This window comes from Stegostoma tigrinum, chromosome 21 (assembly GCF_030684315.1).
Source record: "Stegostoma tigrinum isolate sSteTig4 chromosome 21, sSteTig4.hap1, whole genome shotgun sequence".
Taxonomy (NCBI): Eukaryota; Metazoa; Chordata; class Chondrichthyes; order Orectolobiformes; family Stegostomatidae; genus Stegostoma; species Stegostoma tigrinum.
The window spans coordinates 17,391,365-17,414,068 of NC_081374.1; the positions used below are offsets into that span (position 1 = coordinate 17,391,365).

Below are 22,704 nucleotides of genomic sequence, written 5' to 3' on the forward strand. Positions count from 1 at the left end.
GCTAAGCAATACCACTTGAGATCTTAAGTGAAAAATGAGGTATTTAATGAATTTATTATTTGCTGCCTCAAGTTCAAGTTACAAGATAAATTTTTTTGTAAAATCATTTTGTTTACTATTATTATTGAATCTCCAATTATTTTTTCCCTACCTCATCTGGTGGTTCCAGGGGCTCTCCACCACCTTGGTCTGTCACCACGTCTGCATGGTTATTCTTCTCAAGTAAGCTTAACTAGTGAGTGTCAGTGAACTGTTTGACCATACAGCCTCAAAATTGATGAGCTCTTCTTGCCAGACATCTACAGAGGCACTTTGCTGGATAGGAAGTGAAGTGGGATTTTCTTTTTGCCTTCTTACAGGTGTGACACAGAGGACAATAACACCATTGTCACCCTAGCTAAGCTGATGCAAAAGAGTCTGAATCAGAGACACGCTTGTCTGCATAATTAAGTATTGTATCTAAATTCCAATGAGGCACTTTAAGATTATTCAATACATTTATACTCCGACAGAGCAGAGCTATTGAAGGTGATGTTTGCTGGCTATCTGTCTCTATGACTAACACTTATCTCACTTTTGATCTGTGTTTATGAGGAAATGTCTCAATTTAGCAACAACTATCACTATAATATTTCCTAGCAGCAGTTCCAAAGCTACAGTGCAAGTTTTGATTAGATTGTCTTTTCACAAAAGAAAACCCAAGCGGGTTTCTTTTAAAGTAGAAGCTTCAGATCAGTGCATTTGAATACTTTTTAAAATTTTTAAGCTGGTGAAGGCTTCGCTAAAGGATTGGAAAGAGAAATGTCTTAGCATTTTTCCACTGTGTTAGTCCATGACACACTTTTCAGGACTCTTAACATTATACGTATAATTTCAAACAGAAATGTATCCCTCATTTTTAGAATAAATAATTCAGGTGCAGTATAAATTCAAGTGTTTGAACTGGGACCCCTGTGTTTTGTTACTGAAGTGAGACTTTTGTCTATTGACAGAATAGAAATAGAAAAGCTTGGATCTTCTTACTGAGTCTGTACAAATTTGTCAATGGTAAAAAGTTAAGTTTGTGCCAGTGCTAATTTTGAAAGTAATTTTGCTGGTAGAAAATAGTTAATTTATTTGTTTAGTTATAAATATGTTCTGTAACTGTGTACTGAAAGGCAGAAAAGTTGGAATCACTCTATACTGTATTCATTTCAGCAGCAAGACAGATGAATCCAATCTGGACTAGCTTAATTACCAATCTAATGAAGAATCCCTCAGTATGACAGGGAGACTGATTCAGTGTGTAATTACTTCATTTTGAAATCTTGCATTATTGATGGAAACAATTCTCTTAGGTTTGACACTTCAATATTGCGTGAAAGCAGTATCTGGAGAGCATTCATTCAAAAATCTGGAGATTGGCAAGTTCTCCATTATAATTGCCAGAGATATAATTAGTTAAGCTCAGTTAATAGATTAAGCATGTAGCTGAGATATAATAATCAGAAGGTTCAAGGTTCAATATTCCATCTATGCATTAGTTCGACTGCACCAGGATAATGTAGATTAATAGGATCAACATCAGAAAAATGAATAATGATGTCAGAGTCATATGATTAAGAATTTGGAAGGGAGCAGAGCTGAAGAGGTGTCCCTGGACCCGAAACATTAACTCTGATTTTTCTCCAGATGCTGCCAGACCTACTGAGTCTTTATTCCAGCAATTTTTATTTTTGCATACGAGTTGAGTTGGTCAGAAATCCAATATGCATTCTGGCATAACTTGGATATGTTATCATGTTGGCTAGAGGGGGAGTAGCAGTTTTATATTCTTACTAATTATTGCTCAATTTAATTTAAAGATATCTTTATGATTATGATTAATACTTTTGAATAGTATATTTTGGAAATAAAGTTTTAGGTGACAATTGAAACAATTTCTGCCAAATTATCCTGCTCACCTCTCTTGTCAGAAAAGGATCATGTGAATTTTCTTTGCTCAATAACCCCAACAACTATAATATATAAACAAGTCAATTCCAAATATTATGCACTGTTCTGAAAATCATGTTGAAAATATTGAATTGCAACTCTCTTCCTTATATACTGTTGAGTAAATATGTGAAACGTCATTTACAGCTTTAAAAAATTAACAAAGCATTCTAATTTAATTGTCAGATGGTATGTACCCAAGCTGTTCAAGTATTTATCCCACTATTAAGTGGGCTAGGTCCAATTTTAGCTGTTTGGAGCAGATATTTAAAGTATCCTTGCATATCTAAGGAATGGGTCAAATGCATGTTTTCAGACTCTATACAAAAATTGGGTTTCCCAGAACTCGGCTGGTGCTAACCTGACTGCATGCAGCCTAACCAGATCCATGAGCAGCATAATTGATAGTTTTTAAAGGAATTATTGGTGGCAGCAACCAAATTAGTGTAGCTATATTTATAAAAATCTTATCTGAAAGTGGAATAGGAATAACTTATGCAATTCTTCCTTTTTTCTTTGCTGATGTTATCTATTACCAGCTCTACTCTTAAATAGATTCTGTCATTCCTAAAATTGTGACTGTATGTCAAAGTAGGATAAATTGGAGATTGTTCACTTTATTAGCCAGTTCTTTGTTATTTCAAATGTTTGTCCAAATTGTCAAAGCTGCCTTCACTTTGTGGAAGGAATTGTAACTTCTTTGTTTTGACTGTCTTTTGACAATATTAGACATACTTGGCTCCAGGACACGTCAACTTTATGGATAAGGCCCACAGTCTTGATGTTGGTGTAAACATGTTTAAAATTTTGCTTTGTTACTTCATATTTGCTGAAAAATTCCTTTTAGATTCAAGTGAGCTGATTACCCAAAAGCCAGAACTTATTTTCTAATTATTCTTTGTATTTCTACTTTAGAATGTGGCAACAAAAGAAGAACAAAAACCCAAAATCCTCTCAGAAAAAGAGATTAAACAAAAAATTGAAGAATACAATGGAAAGGCTAAAAACTGCTTGGGAATGCGTTTGGTGAGTATCCAATGTACCAGTTTTAAAATGAAATATAGTAGAAATTGCAATATATGATCCTTTTTTGTAGTATTTTTCAATGCCACACTGTCAGTAAATTACCCATGAAAAGTTTGATATGAAGCAAAACTGAATTTCTAATTCAACGGCTTTCCTTGCAGTTACCCTCAGTTAAGGTGAAGTAGTCCTGCAAACAATAGACGTAATCCTGCACTGGCAGCAAGGGGAAAAGAACAACCAATAACTTAATTTCAAATGAACATTTAAACTGCCCTATCTATTGAACAAATTACTTTAAGCTGCCATTTAATCTAGTAACCTGTGTTATTGAGTAATGTAACCATTTGTAACAGGATTGAATGCTGACTGGATAGTTACTATTATTTTGAGATGAATGAGTCACTGGCAAGGTGGGCATTTATCGCCCATCCCTAACTGATTTTGAAGTTGGTAAGCTGCTTTTGAGTGTTTCTGTAGCGGCTTGATCTCAAGAGTTTTTCAAACCAATAAAGAGTCAACCACATTGCTGCAGATCTGGACTCATGTAGGCCTGATCAGATTAAGCAAATTTCCCTCCTCAAAGGACATTAGTGAATAAAATGAGTTTTTACAATTGATAGTATGTGACATCATTACTGCAATTAAATTTTCAATGCTGGACTTCTTTTTATTTAATAAATTGAACTCAAATTCCATCAGCTACTATGGTGAAATTTGAAACCTGGGCCTCTGGATTACTAGTCCAGCAAAATCACCCCCTCATCAGTTCATTAAAAGTTCAAATATTAGTCGAGGTGCACTTGCATTCTATTGGAAACTAAAGCCCTACCATTTACGCAAGGTTTACCAAGTAAATTATTAAATTTCACTTTTAAGAAATAAAAAGATGAACTATATCTTAGCAACATGCGAACATCCAAATTAGGAGCAAGAGTAGAAAACTCAGCTCTTTGCTCATCTACTGCTTATCTACTTACTTGTGCTTTAAAAATATTCAAAGACTTTGGAATGCTCTTTGTCAAAAGAGATAGAAGTGAAGTCTTCTGGCTAAGAAAAAATTCAGTTCATTTTTGTCTTTTATGGCCAACTGCTTGGTTTGAATCAGAGACCTATTATTCTAAACTCTCCCACAAGAGGAGACATCCTTTCCTAATGCGCTCTATGAGGATCCCTCAAGATCTTGTTTCAACCTAGTCACCTCTTGCTTTTCTAAACTCCAGCATGAAGTGTCCAAACTCTCCTCAAAAGACAATACATCCATTTCAGGTTTTATTCTAGTAAACCTTCTGTCCACCGCTTCCAAACTTCCTTCAATAAGGTGACTAACAATATACAGTATTATAGATACGATTTCACCAATACTTTGTGAAACCGAAGCATACTTCCTACTTTTATATTCAAAGCTGTCACATTAAATGGTAACTTCCTGTTATCTTTTCTAATTACTTGCTGTAACTGCATACTAATCTTTTACGATTCATATACCTGATGGTCCAGAATACTCTGCATATAGAGTTCTGCAGACTTTCACCATTTTAAATCATATTCTTCTTTATTTATCCTGCAAAAATGGACTACTTTACACTTTTCCACATTAAACTCAATTGCCAGTCCTTTTCCCACATGCTTAACCAAGTTGTGATCACCTTATCCTTTTCACATTTTGGCATCCTACCTATCGTTGCATTAGCTACAAAATTAGCAATCTTACATTTGATCCCTTCAACCCTTCATCACAGTCTTTTATGTAAAATGTAAAAAATTGAAGCCCAAGCACTGATCCGAGTAGCATATCATTTATTAGGTCACTTTATGGTGAACTATTGCCTTCTGACATACTACGTTGTAATTCATTTCTACTTTATTTATTCTGCATGATTATGCTGATCATTCACAGAGAAAATAAAACCTTTTGAACTGTTCCCATTGTGTGTTGCTGTTTAACTGAGATAACAACACCAAAATAAGTTGCAAGAAGTTATAACTTATGGCACAACTTGTATAGTCAGTATGAAAGATCACTTTCATCTTAGTAATTTTTCTAAGCATATATTTTTTATTTTCTTTGATCTTTGTGTTGTTTGATTTTTAAAAATAATTCTCCAGTTCATGCTGCACTACACAGTACTGAATTATAAGTTAAACTCCCTTCACAATTAGGAAAGAGCTGAATACATACAATCCAAAAGAATTGCACAGTACTTTGAAGTTCTGTTATTTTAAATTGGCTTTTCTACTTCCTCCGGTTTTTGAGTTTTAGGAATGTCACACTTTTCATGATTAATGTAGTTTTTAACATTTGTTACATTTAATTTGGAATATTAAAATCTCTCATGATTACAAGTCTAGTAATTTTGGAATATTACCAGTGAAGTTACTTGCTGAATAAATTTATTCTTACTTTGTTTATGAGCTTCTAAATTTTGTTCAGTTGTCCAGGAGTTTGGCTCTGTGATTGGCAGAAATCCAGGGAAATTCACGTATTGAGACTAACCACTGAAAATATGTACTAGATTTCTAAGCTTGTTAAATGTAAGACATAGGTAATTCCAGTTAACACTGTTTTGAAATACGAAACTTGTGTATTTTCAGGACCCTGCACCAACTTGTGCAGTACATGTTCATCTTTATATGTATAATACTCATTAAAGTGCTTGCATAACTTTATTGCTATATTTGTCAGTTGCTACGGTGACACAAATTTATATTCATTTTACAGATCAAGCTACAAAATTTCTAATTAATTTTAATCTTAATTTTATTTCCAGTTGGACAACTTTTGCACATGAAAGCAATCTGTCAATTCAGCTGTAAATAAGACCATGTTATTTAATATTAAAATGTATGATGTATGATTAGCTTTACTACGAAATCTAAAAATAATGAGATTATATCCAAGATATTTAATTGCTAGTATTGAGTGGGTAGAAGCTTGTGTATCTTGGAGGCAGTGATAACGAAGGTGCCAGTAGGAGCATGTTATTTATTATCATCTGTGTTACCAGATGTTTTGTTGCTTTTCAATATTGTTGTCCAAGATGCCCAGATTCAGAATGCCAGCACCATTTATTCTCTCCCACCCTGCATCCTTACAATGTTGAAATCTAGTTTTATTTTCCACCCTTAACACATTCTTTCTGATGACTGGAAGGTTGTTGAATAGCTTAATCACCTTAGCCATTGGCTGTTCCTACAGTCAACAGTATACTTCTGGGAAAGCTTCTTCATGGTATATTGCATGATAGGTTAAACAAAATAAACGGTAAACAAACCTGTTGCTTTGCACACACAAGCAAGTAAGATCTGAGAGTTTACATCATACTGTCAGAGGATACATACAATTTTGGATGTGAGCATTTTATTTTCGATTCTCAGTATTAATGCTATTTTTCAGAATCAGGATGGCACATATACCGGTTTCATCAAAGTTCATCTCAAGCTACGCCGCCCTGTCACGGTCCCAGCTGGTATCAGACCGCAGTCAATCTACGATGTGTTGAAGGAAGTAAATCCAGCAGAAATCACCGACAAACGAACATCGTTTTACCTGCCACTGGATGCAGTCAAACAACTTCACATCAGTAGTGTAACCACTGTTAATGAAGTGATCACAAGCCTGCTAAAAAAGTTCATGGTGATTGATAATCCTCAAAAATTTGCTCTCTTCTACCAGACCAAAAAAGGCAATGATGGTAATCTATACATTTGTGATCTACTTTCTTGACTGATGTTACATGTTTTAAGGAGTTCACTTTTTAAGAGTGGATCAGTAGGTGGAAGGAAGAATACAGTTTAGCTATTTATCAACTTTACCAGAACAGCTACTTAATACCAAGATCATAACTGCCAAACGGGTAACTGTAGTGACCTGTTTTTATATCCATTTTCATATCCATAGGTCTCGGAATGAAATAACTTTTAATGGGAGATTTAAAGCTGCAATCTCCAATAATTGCTTTTCTAAAAAGTGCAACGTTTTATAAGAGTCATAGTGGTATACAGAACAGAAACAGACCCTTTGGTCCAACTTATCTATGCCAACTAGATTTCCTAAACCGAATTGGTCCTATTTGCTGGACATCCCTCTAAGCCCTTCCTATCCATGTACCTGCCCAAATGTCTTTTAAATGTTGTAATCGTGCCGATCTCTACCACTTGCTCTGGCAGCTTGTTCCATATACACACCATCTTTTTTACATCTTTGTCCTGTCACCTTAAACCGATGCTGTTCTGTTTTGGACACCCCTGCCCTGGGGAAGAGACCTTGACTATTCAGCTTATCCATACTCCGCTTGATTTTATAAACCTCTGTAAGGTCACCACTCAGCCTCCAGCGAAAAAAATCCCAACGTATCCTTATGACTCAAACTTTACAGTTTCAGTAACATTCTTGTAAATCCTTTTTTGCATCCTTTCCATTCTAATAACATCCTCCCTAAAGCAGGCCACCAGAATTGTAGATAATAAAATGTGAGGCTGGATGAACACAGCAGGCCCAGCAGCATCTCAGGAGCTTTTGTGCTCCTGAGATGCTGCTGGGCCTGCTGTGTTCATCCAGCCTCACATTTTATTATCTTGGATTCTCCAGCATCTGCAGTTCCCATTATCACAAGAATTGTACACAGCACACCAAATGTAGCTTCAGTGATGTCATGTACAGCTGTAACATGACATTCCAACTCCTGTACTCAGTGCTGTGACTGATGAAGGCAAGCATGCCAAATGTTTTCTTCACCACCTTGTCTATCTGTGATGCCTCTTTCAACGAACTATGTACCTGCATGCCTAGGTCTCCCTCCATTTTGACAGCAGTCCCCAAGGTCCTACTATTAACTGTGTAAGTCCTACCTTGGTATGTCTTAATAAAATGTAACACTTCACATTTATCTGAATTCAACTTGATCTGCCATTCCTCGGCCCACTGGCCCAGTTGATCATGATCCCATTATCCTTTTGGATAACCTTCTCCCCTGTCCACTATACCACCAAATTTGATGTCTGCCACTAATTTCCTAATCATGCCTCCTATATTCTCATCCAAATTGTTTATAAAAATGATGAACAACTGTGGACCCAGCACCAATCCTTGCAACACACCTTAGGTCACAAGCCTCCAGCCTGAACAACAACCCTCGACCACTACTCTCTGTCTCCGACAGACAAGCTAATTTTAAATCCAGTCGGCTAGCTCTCTGTAGATCCCATGTGATCTAACTTTACTAACCACTCCACCATGAGGACCCTTGTAGAATGCCAGGCTAAAGTTTATGTAGACAATTTTAAAAAAAAACTGAAGGAACTATGGATGCTGGAAATCAGAATCAAAAACAGATATTGCTGGAAAAACTCAGGAGATCTGGCAACGTATGTCAAAAGAAATCAGAGTTAACATTTTGGGCCCCGTGACCCTTCTTCAGAACTGGTTATTTTCAGATCTATTAGTAAAAATACAACAAATTATCACCAAGTATATCAAGAATTGCATTTTATTGGGGGAAAAAGAAGATAACAATTGTTCAGAACAGTTGTCAGTGGTGTATTGAAGAATCTGTGATCACACAAATTACTTCTAGGGGATATGTGAACCCTAGTTTTCCCAACCAGTACATTTTGGGTATTATTTCCTAATAGCACCAAAAAAAATACTCCTCTGCCCTGTTAGCTTATACCTGATCCTTGGACTGTGATGCAAGTAGAAGAAAGCGCTTCAAGGGTTGGTAATGATGTTGATCTTTATATCTATTATTTAGGTGTACTACAGTGAACTTGATGATTATAATAATCAGTATACTGACTTTTGTTTTAATTTCCTTTGTTAGTCAACCTGCAGAAACTTAAAGAAAATGAGCATCCTCTTTTAATCCGTCTTTTGGCTGGCCCGGACACACATGCCTCAAGTTTTGCATTGAAGGAGAATGAAACTGGGGAAGTTGAGGTACGGTTTTCAAAGTTGATAAGATTGCAGAAATGAATAAAAGAACTGATTGCATTGTAGTTTCTTATTTAAGCACCACAGAAGCTGTTCATTGTTATATGTTGTTATGAACGTCTATAGAACTGTGACATAATTTATTGGATTGCCATTGCAAATGAAAGCATTACAAGCTGACTTTCTTCAGAAGAAATCTGAATACTTAAGACTATCTTATGTAAGATTACGTTAGCAAGCAAACTGTTGGAAGGGTTGAATTCCCCTAGAAAAGACCATGTGACCACTGACTAACAGCTGCTTGGTGCTGTAAAGGTTAGGGCTTGCCGTGTACCCAAAATCACCTTGAGAGTCAGATATCTTATTCAAAACGGGCATGAGCATTTAAGGTTCAACTGTCAGAAATGATGGTATGGGTTATACCAGCACAGTATTTGAGCAGTTACTTTTAAAAAGTTTCAAAAATTTACTTGACCAGCTGCTGTGTCTTTAATTAGATATTTCCACTATGTTTCCCTGATTTCCTCTTTCTTTAATCATATTGTCATATTAATTTATTACTTCTGTTGCCACCTCTTGTTTCATCCTTCACATGACTCTGTTTGATGGTCAAACTTCTGTTGGAACTCTTCAGCAGCTTAGGGTTTATGCCAAGTATCCCATGATCCCATTCGTAAGTCTCCCCTTACAATACTCAGAACCTAAATCAAACATGAATAGCACATGTTACAGTCTGCATAGCTCACACTTGACTTTTAAAAGATGTAATCAATTTTCCATTGATCCAGGGAGGACCATGGAATGCTTCTGCATGGCCTTTATTCTGATGAATTTAGCACAAGTCATAACATGAAAACATAGTAGGAGGTCATATTTACCATATGTTCACTGGTATCTTGTACCCCCCACCCCCATATCACAGATCAACCATGGGAAGTAGCATTGCATATAAGAGCACCTTGGTGACTACTTACCATTCAAGGTGAGAAGAGGTCAACTCCATACTCTTGAGATCTATGCATCAATTGAGAATGAGGTCTGCAGGTGGCCCTTTTTCAGGTTGCCTGTGGTTAATTCTGCTTCTCAGATGACAGATCAATCTGTAATTATGTAGTCAAGATCGCTTGTGGCTGGGACTGTATTGCACATATTTGGTCACTACATGCATTTCACATGCAGCATTATACGATTATGGATATCTTTAACCTGTACTACACAAGTGTCTGATTAACACAATTGCCACTTGAAGGGTCGTTCTTTTCTTACAAGCGGAGACCGTGTGTTCAGGCAGGAAAACTGTTTACTTTGTCCACTCTGGGTATAATGGTAACCATGTCTCCATTGCCATGGCATGTTTGAAATTCAGATGAAGATGGAGGGTAATATGGGTCATGCTTTGCAGCATAAGTGAGCCTATTAATCTAGGGGAAGCACAAACCCCATCCCCCACCCATTTCTTTCTTGTACTCCTTGTCAATCCAATCATTTCTGAGTTTCCATACTTTTAAAACCTCCTCTCTTTTTTTTTTTCATCTTTCATCTGCTAATGTTGCCCCCAGGCCCCACTGCCCAATAGCTTGATCATGCCAGCCATTGATGATGCCCTGCCCAATCTTGCCAAAAGCATAGTGATGATATCTATTGATGATGTCGTCCTCCCACAGTAGCCATGTGCATCCTTGTATGTTGAATTGCACACTCTCTCAATTATTATCTCCTCTGCATGCTTTCTCACAAAAGGACAGCGAATCAAATTACGTAGACATTAGGTAATTTACAAAAGAAATAAATAGGATGTGAGAAACACAGTGAGTAAATGAGGAGCTGCAAGTGTGATGGTTGCAGATTTTATTGAGGCTTTTAAGAGGCAACAAGTTATTTATTTAATTAAAAATAATACGCTGGATTTGATAAAAAGGTATGAGAATGGGACTCACTTGGAGAACCAGTGGAGACACCATTGGCCATATAACTGTTTTTGCACTGTAACAATTCTGGGATTGAGTCAGCCGTCTCCCCTCCTGCAGTATGTGTTGTTTTCTCTTCTCCTAGTATTTCCTGTAAATCGTTTTGATAAGTTCAAGGCAAACAGCTTTGACAAAATATATCGTCTTTCAACAATACAGAAGTTCATAGAATCCCTCCAATGCAGGAAAAGGCCATTCGGCCCATCAAGTCTAGACCAACCCTCCAAAGTGCATCTCCCCCATCTATATCCCTTTAAACCCATATTTACTGTGGCTAACCCATTTAGCCTGTACACTACAGGGCAATTCAGCATGGCCAATCCACCTAAACTGCACATCTTTGCACTGTGGGAGCAACCTCAACACGATAGTTACCTGAGCATGGAATTGAACGCAGGTTCATGGCACCGTGAAGCAACAGTGCTAACCACTGAGCCACTGCACTGCCCCTAATGTTCTGTCCTGTCAACAACTAATATTTGACACTTGATTGCAGCTGCATCTCTAAATAGCAAACTGGAAAACTTTGAAAGGATTTTTTAAAAAGTACTGCCAGCGGTTGATTTGCTTTTCTGATAGCAGGCAAAGTTTTTTGCTTTGCATATTATTCGCAGAAAATTAAATTTTAGATTGGATTGTAAAACTGATGTGCTGTATAAATAATGTTCTTTACTGCCCCAATTAACTAATTAAAGTTGCTCGTATAGAAATTTGACGGATGCATTAACTATTACACTAAAACTAATGTGGAAAAAGGAATTTGAAGTCCATAATGGGTACTGGATTGCATACAGTTGTTATGGCTTATTGGCACTGACTATCCAGACTCTCAAATAGGAATTGGATAGAATAGCAGAAGGATGATCGCGCCTTGGTAACTATATCCAATGAAGAAGCTGCTCCTACATTAGAAAAAGGGAGAAACACATGGAGAAAATTCCCTTTTCTTTAAGAACGTCTTTTTAGCTGATTAGGATAATGATCACTACCAAACCGCCATCAACATCTGTGCAGGAATGGATTCCTTCCAATACGTTGCAATATCAGATAATGAAGGTCATTTTAACTTTGGCTGATGGTGTAAATTGTCAATATCAAAATAATCAATATCAAATTAATCATTAGACACACTGCCACATTTTCCTTTGCATTGATGCTGATGGCATTAAATTTGGTGGGGCATTAGTGGTGCCAATTCAGTATTACCTCTTTTGTGCTGTTATCCAAGTTGAAATGATCTCTAATGGCTGTAAACTTGTTGTCATGACAATATAAATAAAACCATATAAAATGTAAAGTATGATATATTTGAGCTCCATTTTGTAGACTGGAAATGACTTGGCCTTTCATAGTCTGAAAGGTTTTAAAAATGGGCCAGAAACTGAAGAAGGGTCTCGGCCCGAAACGTCAGCCTTCCTGCTCTTCTGATGCTGCTTGGCCTGCTGTGTTCATCTAGCTCTACAACTTGTTATAGCAGACATTAAATGCTTTATTAACACTTTCAAAAACTTTGGCTGCCAATGTAAGCAATAGTTAACTACATTTTAATAGGAGAGATGAGCTACAAAGAGTTTCAACCAGACAGGCTGAAAGGAGGAGAGATGATTCAATCCTCCTTGTCTGTATACAACAGGTTTAGTTTGTACTTTATATTCAAGCTAATATTTTAGAATAATACATTAACTTTCAAGGACTTTGTTTATTCTTACAGTGGGATGCATTTAGTGTGCCAGAGTTGCAAAATTTCCTCATTATACTAGAGAAAGAAGAAAAGGAACGGATCCAACAGGTCCAGCAGAGATACACCATGTTTCGACAAAAGCTGGAGCAGACTTTGAAGATGGTTGGGAAACCTGGATAATTGAATTGCAGACAAGCCAAAACAGAAGCATAAGACTTAAATATTGCTCAGGACATGTGAGCAGAATTATCTCAAGGGACAAGTGCAACAATAAGACAACAATAAATGTTGTTTTTAACTGTACAAGTGTAGAGCTGGTGCCAAGGTTGAGAAATATTACTGTACATATATACTGCTCTGGACTGACTTAAAAACAGCTGCTTTTCATGAGTTTCTAATTTAACCCTTTGATTACTGAAGAAACTATAATTACAGCATTTCTAGACAATTTTTTAAAAAGTCGTCTGTTTGAAGAATACTGTGAATTAAAAACCTATTTTAGGTTCTTTATTTGCTTGTAGATATTCAGTACGGCAAATTTACATCAAATATAGGTGTGACAGAAGTGAACCTGCAGTTTAGAAGCTGCAGAAAGTATTCAGTGCTCAAGGGTTGTGCTGGTTATTCTGCAATGCACCAATCATTGTTTGGCACTTGAGGAGAAGTATCTATTGAAAGCAGGAAGCTGCTTTTTGCATGTTAGACAAAAATCTTTAAGATGTTGTCCTTTTTTTATTATACAAAATGTCTGTAACTGTTGCATGTCTGGGTGCTGAACGGAATTGTGTAGAATGCCAGCATGTAATTGAAGTTGTCTCAGAACGAATGCAGCTTTCTCTATTGAATGCTTTTAAGGAGATCTGTATCAAACATAGCTTGAATGATAATTAATAATGAAGCACTTATGTGAACTGTCTTTTAAAAGGAACATTGAAAGAATATTTCCATTATTTGGTATTTATAGCGAAATCCTAAACATCCACACCAGAGAGATTTTTTGGCTTGGAATCAAAATAGGCATTTAAATACATAGGGTGATGCTATATCAGAACTCCATTGCCTTTCCAATTCCACCACAGTTAAATTCAGGGGCAAGAAAGCTTGTGGTCAAACTTTCTGCGCTGCTGAAAATTGAGGCCCTTATGCGGCCAATCAGACTACTGAAGGATCTCATCCCACTGCAGCTGGTATTAACTCAGTTGTAGGCAGGCTTTTTGACATGCTTTGTGCACAACTGTGAGGCTTGCTTATAGTCTCCCATAATGAGGAGAGTTTCATTATTCAAGTGTCTTCAGCGTCTGATTGAGTGATTCACAATTGAGGATGTGGGGACTTCAGAGAGCCACACTCTGTACTTGCTGCTGACCTCTATACACCCTGACCCTAGAAACAGCATTGCAGGTCTTTAAAGGTGAGATCCTCAAAGTTTCCTTAAAATCTAGAGAATTGTTTTTGAGTAAATTCAATGCTTTATCCTGTTAATTTTGTTGTTTCTATTTGATCGGCTATGGGGGCAGTAGATTTTCTGCTTCATTTACCATTTAGGTACTATCTCCTGAAGTTCATTTTACTTTCAAAATTACATGAAGATTGAGTTCTAGATAATGGAGTGAATGAGCACATCACTGAACAGTCCCTTGTACTTTTCCCTCCTGGCAGATTTGATGCTGGGCTGATTTAATGAGGTGGAAAAGTGGTGGTTGGATGGCCTTCTGGCTATGCTATGAATTGAGAGCCTTAAGTCAGCAATTAATAGCTAATTAAGGGCTTCATCCAGCCACCAATGTATGGATCCAGCAGTAGGCAGCAGGAGCATGGCAAGAAGATCTCTGTAGGGCTGACTGTGGGATCCCAGTAGGAATCCCCTATTCAAAGGCCTGGAAAGTACAGTTCCTGTATCAGTCAACCTCTTAAGCTCCTTTCAGCTTTGACCTGGCATTCCTCAATGATCTGACTTCAAGTAGATGTGGTACAGGAAATCTGGTGCACTGATCAATAGAGCTACTTGCTTTTGGCTGGCAGGCAGGACACCATCTCTCAAACCAAATCCTTGATCTGTGGCAAAAGCAACTCCAATGCCTGTGGAAAGATGTGCAGTGGGCCTTTCCTAAAAGGGCTCTTGCTAGGTTTCCAGCTGGTAGCCAAGACCCCACAATGCCTCCAAAATTATGCATATCATTTTATCAGTTTTGGGAACTGGAACTGAATTCAATCCAGACTCTTAATAGAATTCTTCTCTCTTCACAGATTTTGGGTGAAATGAGTTTGGGCATTCATTGGTGGGTGTGATACTAATTCTGAAAGCTGTCCCAAAGGCCAAAAGGATAACCAGCATAGAAAATACAATATCACACAATGGAAGTAAATGATATTAAAGTTAAATGTACTAGGGCACTTTTGGGGGCAGAGTGGAATTTAACGCTAATTTGGGGATTTTGGTATAGAAGTGTTTCAATAGTAATACTTTGTAGTTACATAATCTCAGAAGCAGAAGACAAAATGGAAATTGAGCCAAAAGGGAAAGATTGAGGAGGTGGTTTATCATAGAATTCCTACAATACAGGAAGAGGCCAATTAGCCCATTGAGTATATCGACCCTCCGAAGAACAACCTAACCCCCACACCCTATACCTGTAACTCTGCATTCCCATGGCTAACCCAGCTATCCTGCATATCACTGGACACTGAGGCAGTTTAGCATAGCCAATCCACCTAACCTGCACATCTTTGGACGATGAAATCAGAGGACTCGGACACAAAGACAACATGCAAACTCCACACAGAAAGGCAAGGGTGAAATTGAAACCAGGCTCCTGGCGCTTTGAGGCATCAGTGCAAAACTTGATTTTTAAGGATTAAACAGGAGACTTTGGGCAGTCAGTTTCCGGTACATAAGGGCCTAGACAGCCAAAACCCAAGCCAAGTGGTGTGGAGAGAAAAAAGGCAGTGGTGTCAAGTATTTATACTTGAAGATTACTTTGATATAGGTTATGTTATCTTCAAGAATTTTCAATTAATTTGATGACGCTCTATTGTACTAATTGGATAACTTGATTCAGATTGCATTGACAGTAACCATGTTGTTTAGTTCCTCACACACATTTCAACCCGGACCCAGGGCTGCACAATAAAAACTGATGCTTTGCACTTGGGTGCATTTACTAAATTTCATCATTCCCAAGTGGTTTGAAGTATTATTTTCTCTCTCAACAATATGAGAATCTGCTAACATAGTCCGATCAAATAGCATTGTTATTCCAGTGTTATACATTGTGGCACTTCATTTTACACTTGTGCTTTCAAGGATGAAATTCAACTTGGATGATGGTGCAAAACAGGAGGTAGGAGCACATTTCACATTCAATTGTTTTATTATTATCAATGGAAAATTGGTTGAGTGTAAAATGAGCTTCTAGTGTGCTAGTGTCCAATTTTCATTGCTATCCAAAAATTTACTGTCCCAAGTATATATTTCAGAGAAAAATGTTACTGTTTACGCTGTTCTGATTACTTTGACACAGTGTACAGTAAAGGACCTATATAATTCCATGAATAAAAGAAGACTACTGATTTCAAATCACTGCACTGGAACGCAACCTTTTCGTGAAGCCAAACTAAACTTCTCCATTAGTTATGTAGGCCAATTTAGCAAAACAAAATGTATTCCATTATTTTGTTTTCTTTCTTCCTGATGTTTCAGTTTTGAAAGAGAAAAGGAAACTATAACTTTTTAGAATGGAATATATAGGCAATGTGGTTACTTGTTTCTAGTGCACTTGAAAATATATTAGCTTGTGTCAGAAGTTTGAGTGAATTTGCAGTTTTTAAACAAGTTGCACATTTGATTTCACTTGGAAAAAGATTGTTACTCTCTAGCCATAATAGAATTTTCTTCCCAATGTTTTTGTTCAAAAATTCCCATATTGGTCTGAGAAGCTATGTATGAGTGAAACTAGATTCATCTAGTATCTTTCAAATGTTTTACTAATTATTATGCAGGCCACCAGAATGGGGTATAATGTCATGAAAGGTTTTCCATTAATTATCCTTTTTAAAACCACTCAGATCTTCTTGGTGGGCTAACTAATTCTGAAACCCCTTCCTGCATTGTTTTTTCGACAGCTCATTTTGCAGTTTAAATATCTCGTTTCTTTCCCCATCGAATTTTTTTAAAATAAAAAGTTTGCCCATCTAACAACTCCTTGGTAATACTTAGCTGAGCCATTTGTCAATGCCATATTGCCCAGAAAGCTCAAAGTTTGAGTGATCTCTTTATATCTGAACGCTGTATGTTTTACTAAAATGCTGTCATAAGTTAAACATAGATTTCTTCTCATATGAAAATATTAAGAAGGTCCAATCTGTAAAGCCAATAGTTGTAAACTAATGAATTAACATTCAAAAATAGTTTGACCATATGATGCACACAGCAGATTCCAAGGTACAGTTTGAAACCTCCCACTAAAGAAGTTCTCCAACTATGCCATCCAATGTTTGCCCTGACTAACATCACCAAAAGCGGTAAACTGATTATGTATCTTCTGCTTGCATGTGTATCTTGCTGTGCACCAATAATGATCAGAAATACCTACAAAACAATAGTTATTAAAACCAATTTATTATTTTTGAAGCATAAAGTACTTTTTATGACCCCAGCATATTTCAAAGTGCATATAACTTTCAGTTTTTGATTTTAAAAAATATGTTCAATGTATAGTTAGATATTGTAAAGTGGTTATTAATGGACAACTGAATACATGCTGAGTCACAGCCTGCATTTTCATGGATAGGACAAAACTCCTTTGACAAGAAATAATTAAGATATTAGAATACTTCTGCAGTTGAGCCTCCCAAAGATGATCAGTGAAGACTAATATTCAATAAAACCTTCTCGTTAACTGCAGGCAGTATCTCCTTTTTTGATAGTCCTACATGTACAGGTTCTGAAGTGTTTAAAAATTACATGACCAAACATTAGCCTTCAGAGGCAAGAAAATGCAGATATTATTATATTTTGCTTTTAATTTATTTTGCTCGATAAAGTTATCTTACAAAACAGAACAAATATTTTATTGTACAATGCTGCAGCGTATTACACCTATCCCATATGGATGCTTGGTGATGAAAAATCTGGTTCAACAATGAAAATAAGGGTGTCTGTCTGATTCTCAATTTAAGACCAATTAATTTGTAGAAATTGCATATCATTAAGTTTCATTGGAGAAAAATTTGGCTTCCATTCTTTTTAAATTCCAGGTGTATTGTTACTGGGGTCTTGACCGTAAATTCCAGGTTCAAAGGACCTTTCTGAAAGAGTCTTTCAACAAATATTGTAACTCCTTCTGATTAAACATTTTAATTAAGAATCATGTCCTCTCTTTTCCAATTTGTTATGTAATTTAGTTCTGTATCATTTTAAAAAGTCAGATGGTACAAATTAACATTTAGTTTGTTTTCTGACACAAATCCTGTCTGTTGAATGTTCTACATTCTGACAAAATCAAATGTTTTAATTTGTCTGATGGCATTGGATAGGATTTGTCTCCGTTTTTTTATAGGCAATTGAGTATCTCAAAAGTGCTGTTTCAAGAAGTTCAGGCCTGATTCTGTTTTCTCAGAAAGCCAGTCAAGCAAGGATGAAAATTTTGTCCCTGTTGCTGAAGATTTGCACTTTGTCACTCTTCCATAGATGTTCATGTGTCAACTTGTTGCCCGTGATCGCTATTTGTGTTACTTGTTTTTTGTTACTATGCGTATAGAGATAATGAGCAGACAATGATTTTGCTACCATGAGCTGTTACCTAAATGAAAAAGGTCGTTATTCTTTCTACGTGAAACAAAATCTCTACGACCAAGTACATGACCCCAGTGTGATAAATGCCCAGCAATACAAGGCAGTAACTTTTATACAGAAACAAAGGAAATTATTTAATTTGTATGAAGGAGGTGAAAGTTCTGGATTTATTTTGACAGTGAGGAACACTGCTGGCAATAAACCACCCTAGGAAACAGTGGAAATTGCGATTGTAAGTATTCAAATAGCAATGAACAATAAAATGCTGCACTATTTAGAGATCGCTGTTTCTGTTCACATAGAAATAACATTATTAGCCAGCTGCTAATAGTTGTCTCTGGAATTGCCCCATATTTTCAATAGAAAATTATGTTTGACAATTGTAAAGACTGGAAAGTTTTGCAAGTACTGTATTTTGATTTTCTTTTATTAAACTGGAAAAAAATTTGAACAAAATATTCTTTATACTATCGGTTATTGCTTGCATAAAGTTTTTGTCATTTTAGCACAATAGATTCATCAAATGTTCTTCATGAGAAAATGCTCAGATAGGGCCATAGAGCCATTCAGCATGGACACAGACTCTTTGGTCCAACTGGTCCATGCTGACCAGGTTTCCCAACCTAAACTAGGCCCATTTTGCCTACATTAGGCTCATATCCCTGTAAACCTCTTCTATTCATGTACCTGTTCAAATGTTGTAATCGTACCTGCATCTACCACTTCCTCTGCCAGTTCATTCTGTATGCGCACTACTGTCGGCATACCGAATGGGCCCCTTTTAAATGTTTCCCCTCTCACCTTAAAATTCTGAGGTAGAGATCCCAGTTTAAGACTCCTAGGAGAGAATTGTTTGTGCATCCAACTCAAAAATGCTACATGGTCTTTGGCTAGAAGTGCAAAAGAAAATCCAAGTTATTTTCCCTGATTGAGCATTTTTCTGGTGGAAAATGAACACTGTATATGTTGAGATATGGACTGAGATTGGGACCTGCCATCTACAACTAACTAACCTTATTCTCTATGATGCTCACCAAGAATGGTCGCTTTAGTAAGGTGGCAGTTGGTGCCTGTAAAAACAGTCCACAATATGGGGATAAATTGGAAAAGGAAATGTCCCAACCATGTAAGTTTCCTTCAAATTAGTGAGATATTGGGGGAAAGGTGCCAGGGTAGGTCTCACGAAAGGCAAATGCACTTCTGCACAAAAAAGTAGAAAAATCGATTTTCAATTTGTCACACCTGTCTAGTGCCATCAAAGTCAAAGCTGAGAAAAATCAATATACATTCCCTGTAGTCAAGGAACAATAGATTCGGCTGAATTTTACTTCACCAAAAATAAGTATCAGGTTTCTTTTGAGTTCATGCACAGTTTCCACAAGTTCTAGTAAGATTTCGCAGCAACTTACAAAACCTGCCTCAGAGATTACTAATTGCACCTAATATCAAGTGATTCAAGTCCCATTCTACCACTTGTTCCTGGAAAACTTGCCAACCACCAGACATCCGCCAAAAAAAAATGATATCCCTGGCATTCATATCCTCTGTAAAATGTATTGTGCACGTGGACAAGTATTGACAATCATGCGTTGTCCTTCACCATGAGCATAATAGCACAGCAATGACAAAGCCACACTGCTTACACCATATAGCCTGACACTCCCTTGCACGTGCAAGTTTGTTTTCTTTCTCTAGTCACTGTTTAATTATCCTTAGGGTAGTTAAATGGATTGTACCTATCAAAGTCACCACTACACTGCCCCAATGCCCAGATGAGACCTGCATCTTGTCATTATCCATTAGCTGAATATCACAGTCAGGCAAACTATTGACCAATTCAAAAGATGCTATTTCCGGTCAGCAAAATTAATGTTGCAATCAATAGAGACTGCTGTTTACCTCCATAATAAAAACCAAATGCTTGCATAATGACCAACAACTGTCTTAAATTCTACGATTGCCTGCTGTACTCAGCTCTCATCTACTGGAGCTGAGTGTCAGGCAGGTCCAGTCTGGTTTATAGCATCCAACATAGCTGAGTTCTGTTGTGCACCGAGAAATTCCTTCTCTTATGAAGACAGCTCCCATTCTGCCAGCTCTTCAACATCAATCATGTTACCAAGTTGTCTGCTCTTAATTGTGCAGTGCACAGTAGCCTAAAATGATGAAGCACACCCCACCTAGCCAATGTAACCATTCCAAACAATGAACCTACATCTTCAGCCCAACTATCTTCTCCAACACATTACTGACCAAAGCATGGGTACCATTATATCTGTGCTCCACAACAGTCAGGAAATTGGTCATTAGTTTCATCGATCAAAGTCACAGCAGGTAGCAGATCACAGATCACCTGAGCATTATTTTAATTGAACCCCCTCCCATTGATTAATTCCACATCATTATGATAACACATGTACAGATCACGGCACCAGCATCTGTGGGGAAGCCAACTGTATTGCCAAATTCTACTGCCCAGTCTGCAGCACTGATCCTGTCATCAGGGGATGAACTGTGTGATCTCGCACAGATGGCATCAGTCACTCTTCTGATGCATTTGTAGGTTCATGACTTAGAGATCCACATAGGTCACCTGTCAATCTCATGAATTCAAAGTAGATGTCAGCATTGTAGCAGCCAGAAAGAGAACGCTTCCCACTCCTGCAGTCATTAAGTCCCACTCCAGCAGTTGACATTGGTCCATCACAGTGTTCTAAGACTTATGAAGCCTCCATAAACACTGTGCTTCACTCATCCATAGGAAATAGAGTCCGGGTGAAAATTCTGGTTCTCCTGTGGCACTGGTGCATCCAGAGTCACCTTGGACTGTAGCCTCTGCCTGAGCTGGGAGCTCCTCAGCCTTGATGACAGCTTCCTGCTGCCCCTGATCTTGCTGTTGGCCCTGATCATTCTGCATTCACCTTTGCCTTCTGAAAAGAGCAGCCACAGTGACCAACATCCCACAAGCCACTGGGCATATCTCTTTTGTCAGCAATGAACTATATTGGGAACGTTAGGAGAGAAACAAGGCTCTGAGCTGTGATAATGTTCAGTGGTGACATACCCTGTAAATGAGGTGGTACACAGTCCTCAGTAAAATGAGACATGTGGCACCCCGATACTGAGGGCTGAGTCTCCGTCATTCATTTGGCTTCAACAAGTGCACCAACTTGGTAAAGGTGCTATTGCGGCTGATTGACCAACACATAACATCTGGAGAGGAGAGTCTGCTCTACTATGAACCGCTTTTCATCTCAGGTCCACATCAACCACCAAACACATCATTGCAATTACAGCAGACCACCATTAAACTTACATCACATGATAAAGTGATGGTCTCCGCCTGCCACAGCACCACTGGAAGCTACACAAGTATCCAGCATTGGCCTCTTTTTAAGCCATAACTGTTAACTTTAGCATCATTGAGATGCCAGTGTTCAATTTGCAAGGACCAATGACTTGTTGCAAATTACTTTTGCCTAGATTTGAACTGTAAGCTGTTCACTCTATGCGCTTTGCAAATGAATACTGACATGATTGCAAATTAAATGCAGATCCAGTTTACAAATGCAGGTTTGCCTGTCCTTGTGTCCAGCATATGTGGAGCCTGTGTTTTTACACATCAAATTGACACTGACTTGCCCCAGCCATTTTCCAGTGGCATTTCACATCCAAAAAAGAGCAAATGATGCCAGGCAACTCATCTCTGGGTGGATACCATCAGCACTGGGCTCCACCAGTTCATCAGATATACCTCCAACCCAGAGCCTTCATGTCCCCTTTCACCTTATGCTACCATGACAGCCCACTTCCACACATCTTCTCCGTTAATGAGTCACCACATTGAACTTTGCCTCCAACTTTCCTCCAAGTCCTGAGTTTACACCTTCCTGACGTCTATCATGGTCGATCGGCCCCAACTGGTGGTGCCAGATGATGGCCACTGCCAATAACCATCCTCTTTCTGCTCTGCCATCCATTGCTATACCACGTTATCCCTTCAACACCTTGACTTTTATCCCAACAATGATCTTTGTTCCCAACTTAGCAAACACCTCTGCTTTTCTACTCCTCATCCACAGCCTTACCTGCCCCATTGCCTTCAGATAGTCAGCTCTCCTTTGGCCTTATTGATATGATAGTGTTATTTCCTTCGGCTTTTAAGTTACTGACAGTTTTGAAGCCTAAAGAGGTATAAAGTGAGGTGAAAAGAGTGACCCAGGAGATGGACCAGCAAAACATAAACTACAAAGAATACTAAAAAGAACATGCTGAAGAAAAGAGTATTGAGCCCAGCTGTGCTTGGAAATTTCTTCATTCATGCATGGGATGT

At 37.7% G+C, this 22,704-nt stretch overlaps 1 protein-coding gene across 2 annotated transcripts in view; it reads left to right on the top strand.

The window, feature by feature from the left end:
• rassf5 (Ras association domain family member 5) overlaps positions 1 to 18,804 on the top strand; it is a 110,578-nt gene extending 91,774 nt beyond the window's left edge. For both annotated transcript variants that reach the window (XM_048553277.2, XM_048553278.2), the window contains 4 exons: positions 2,890 to 3,000; positions 6,395 to 6,692; positions 8,820 to 8,935; positions 12,608 to 18,804. In XM_048553277.2, the coding sequence (XP_048409234.2) occupies positions 2,890 to 3,000; positions 6,395 to 6,692; positions 8,820 to 8,935; positions 12,608 to 12,757 (675 nt within the window). In that variant the 3' untranslated portion in view covers positions 12,758 to 18,804. The remainder of the gene's footprint in view (positions 1 to 2,889; positions 3,001 to 6,394; positions 6,693 to 8,819; positions 8,936 to 12,607) is intronic.
• The last annotated feature ends 3,900 nt before the right edge of the window (positions 18,805 to 22,704 follow it).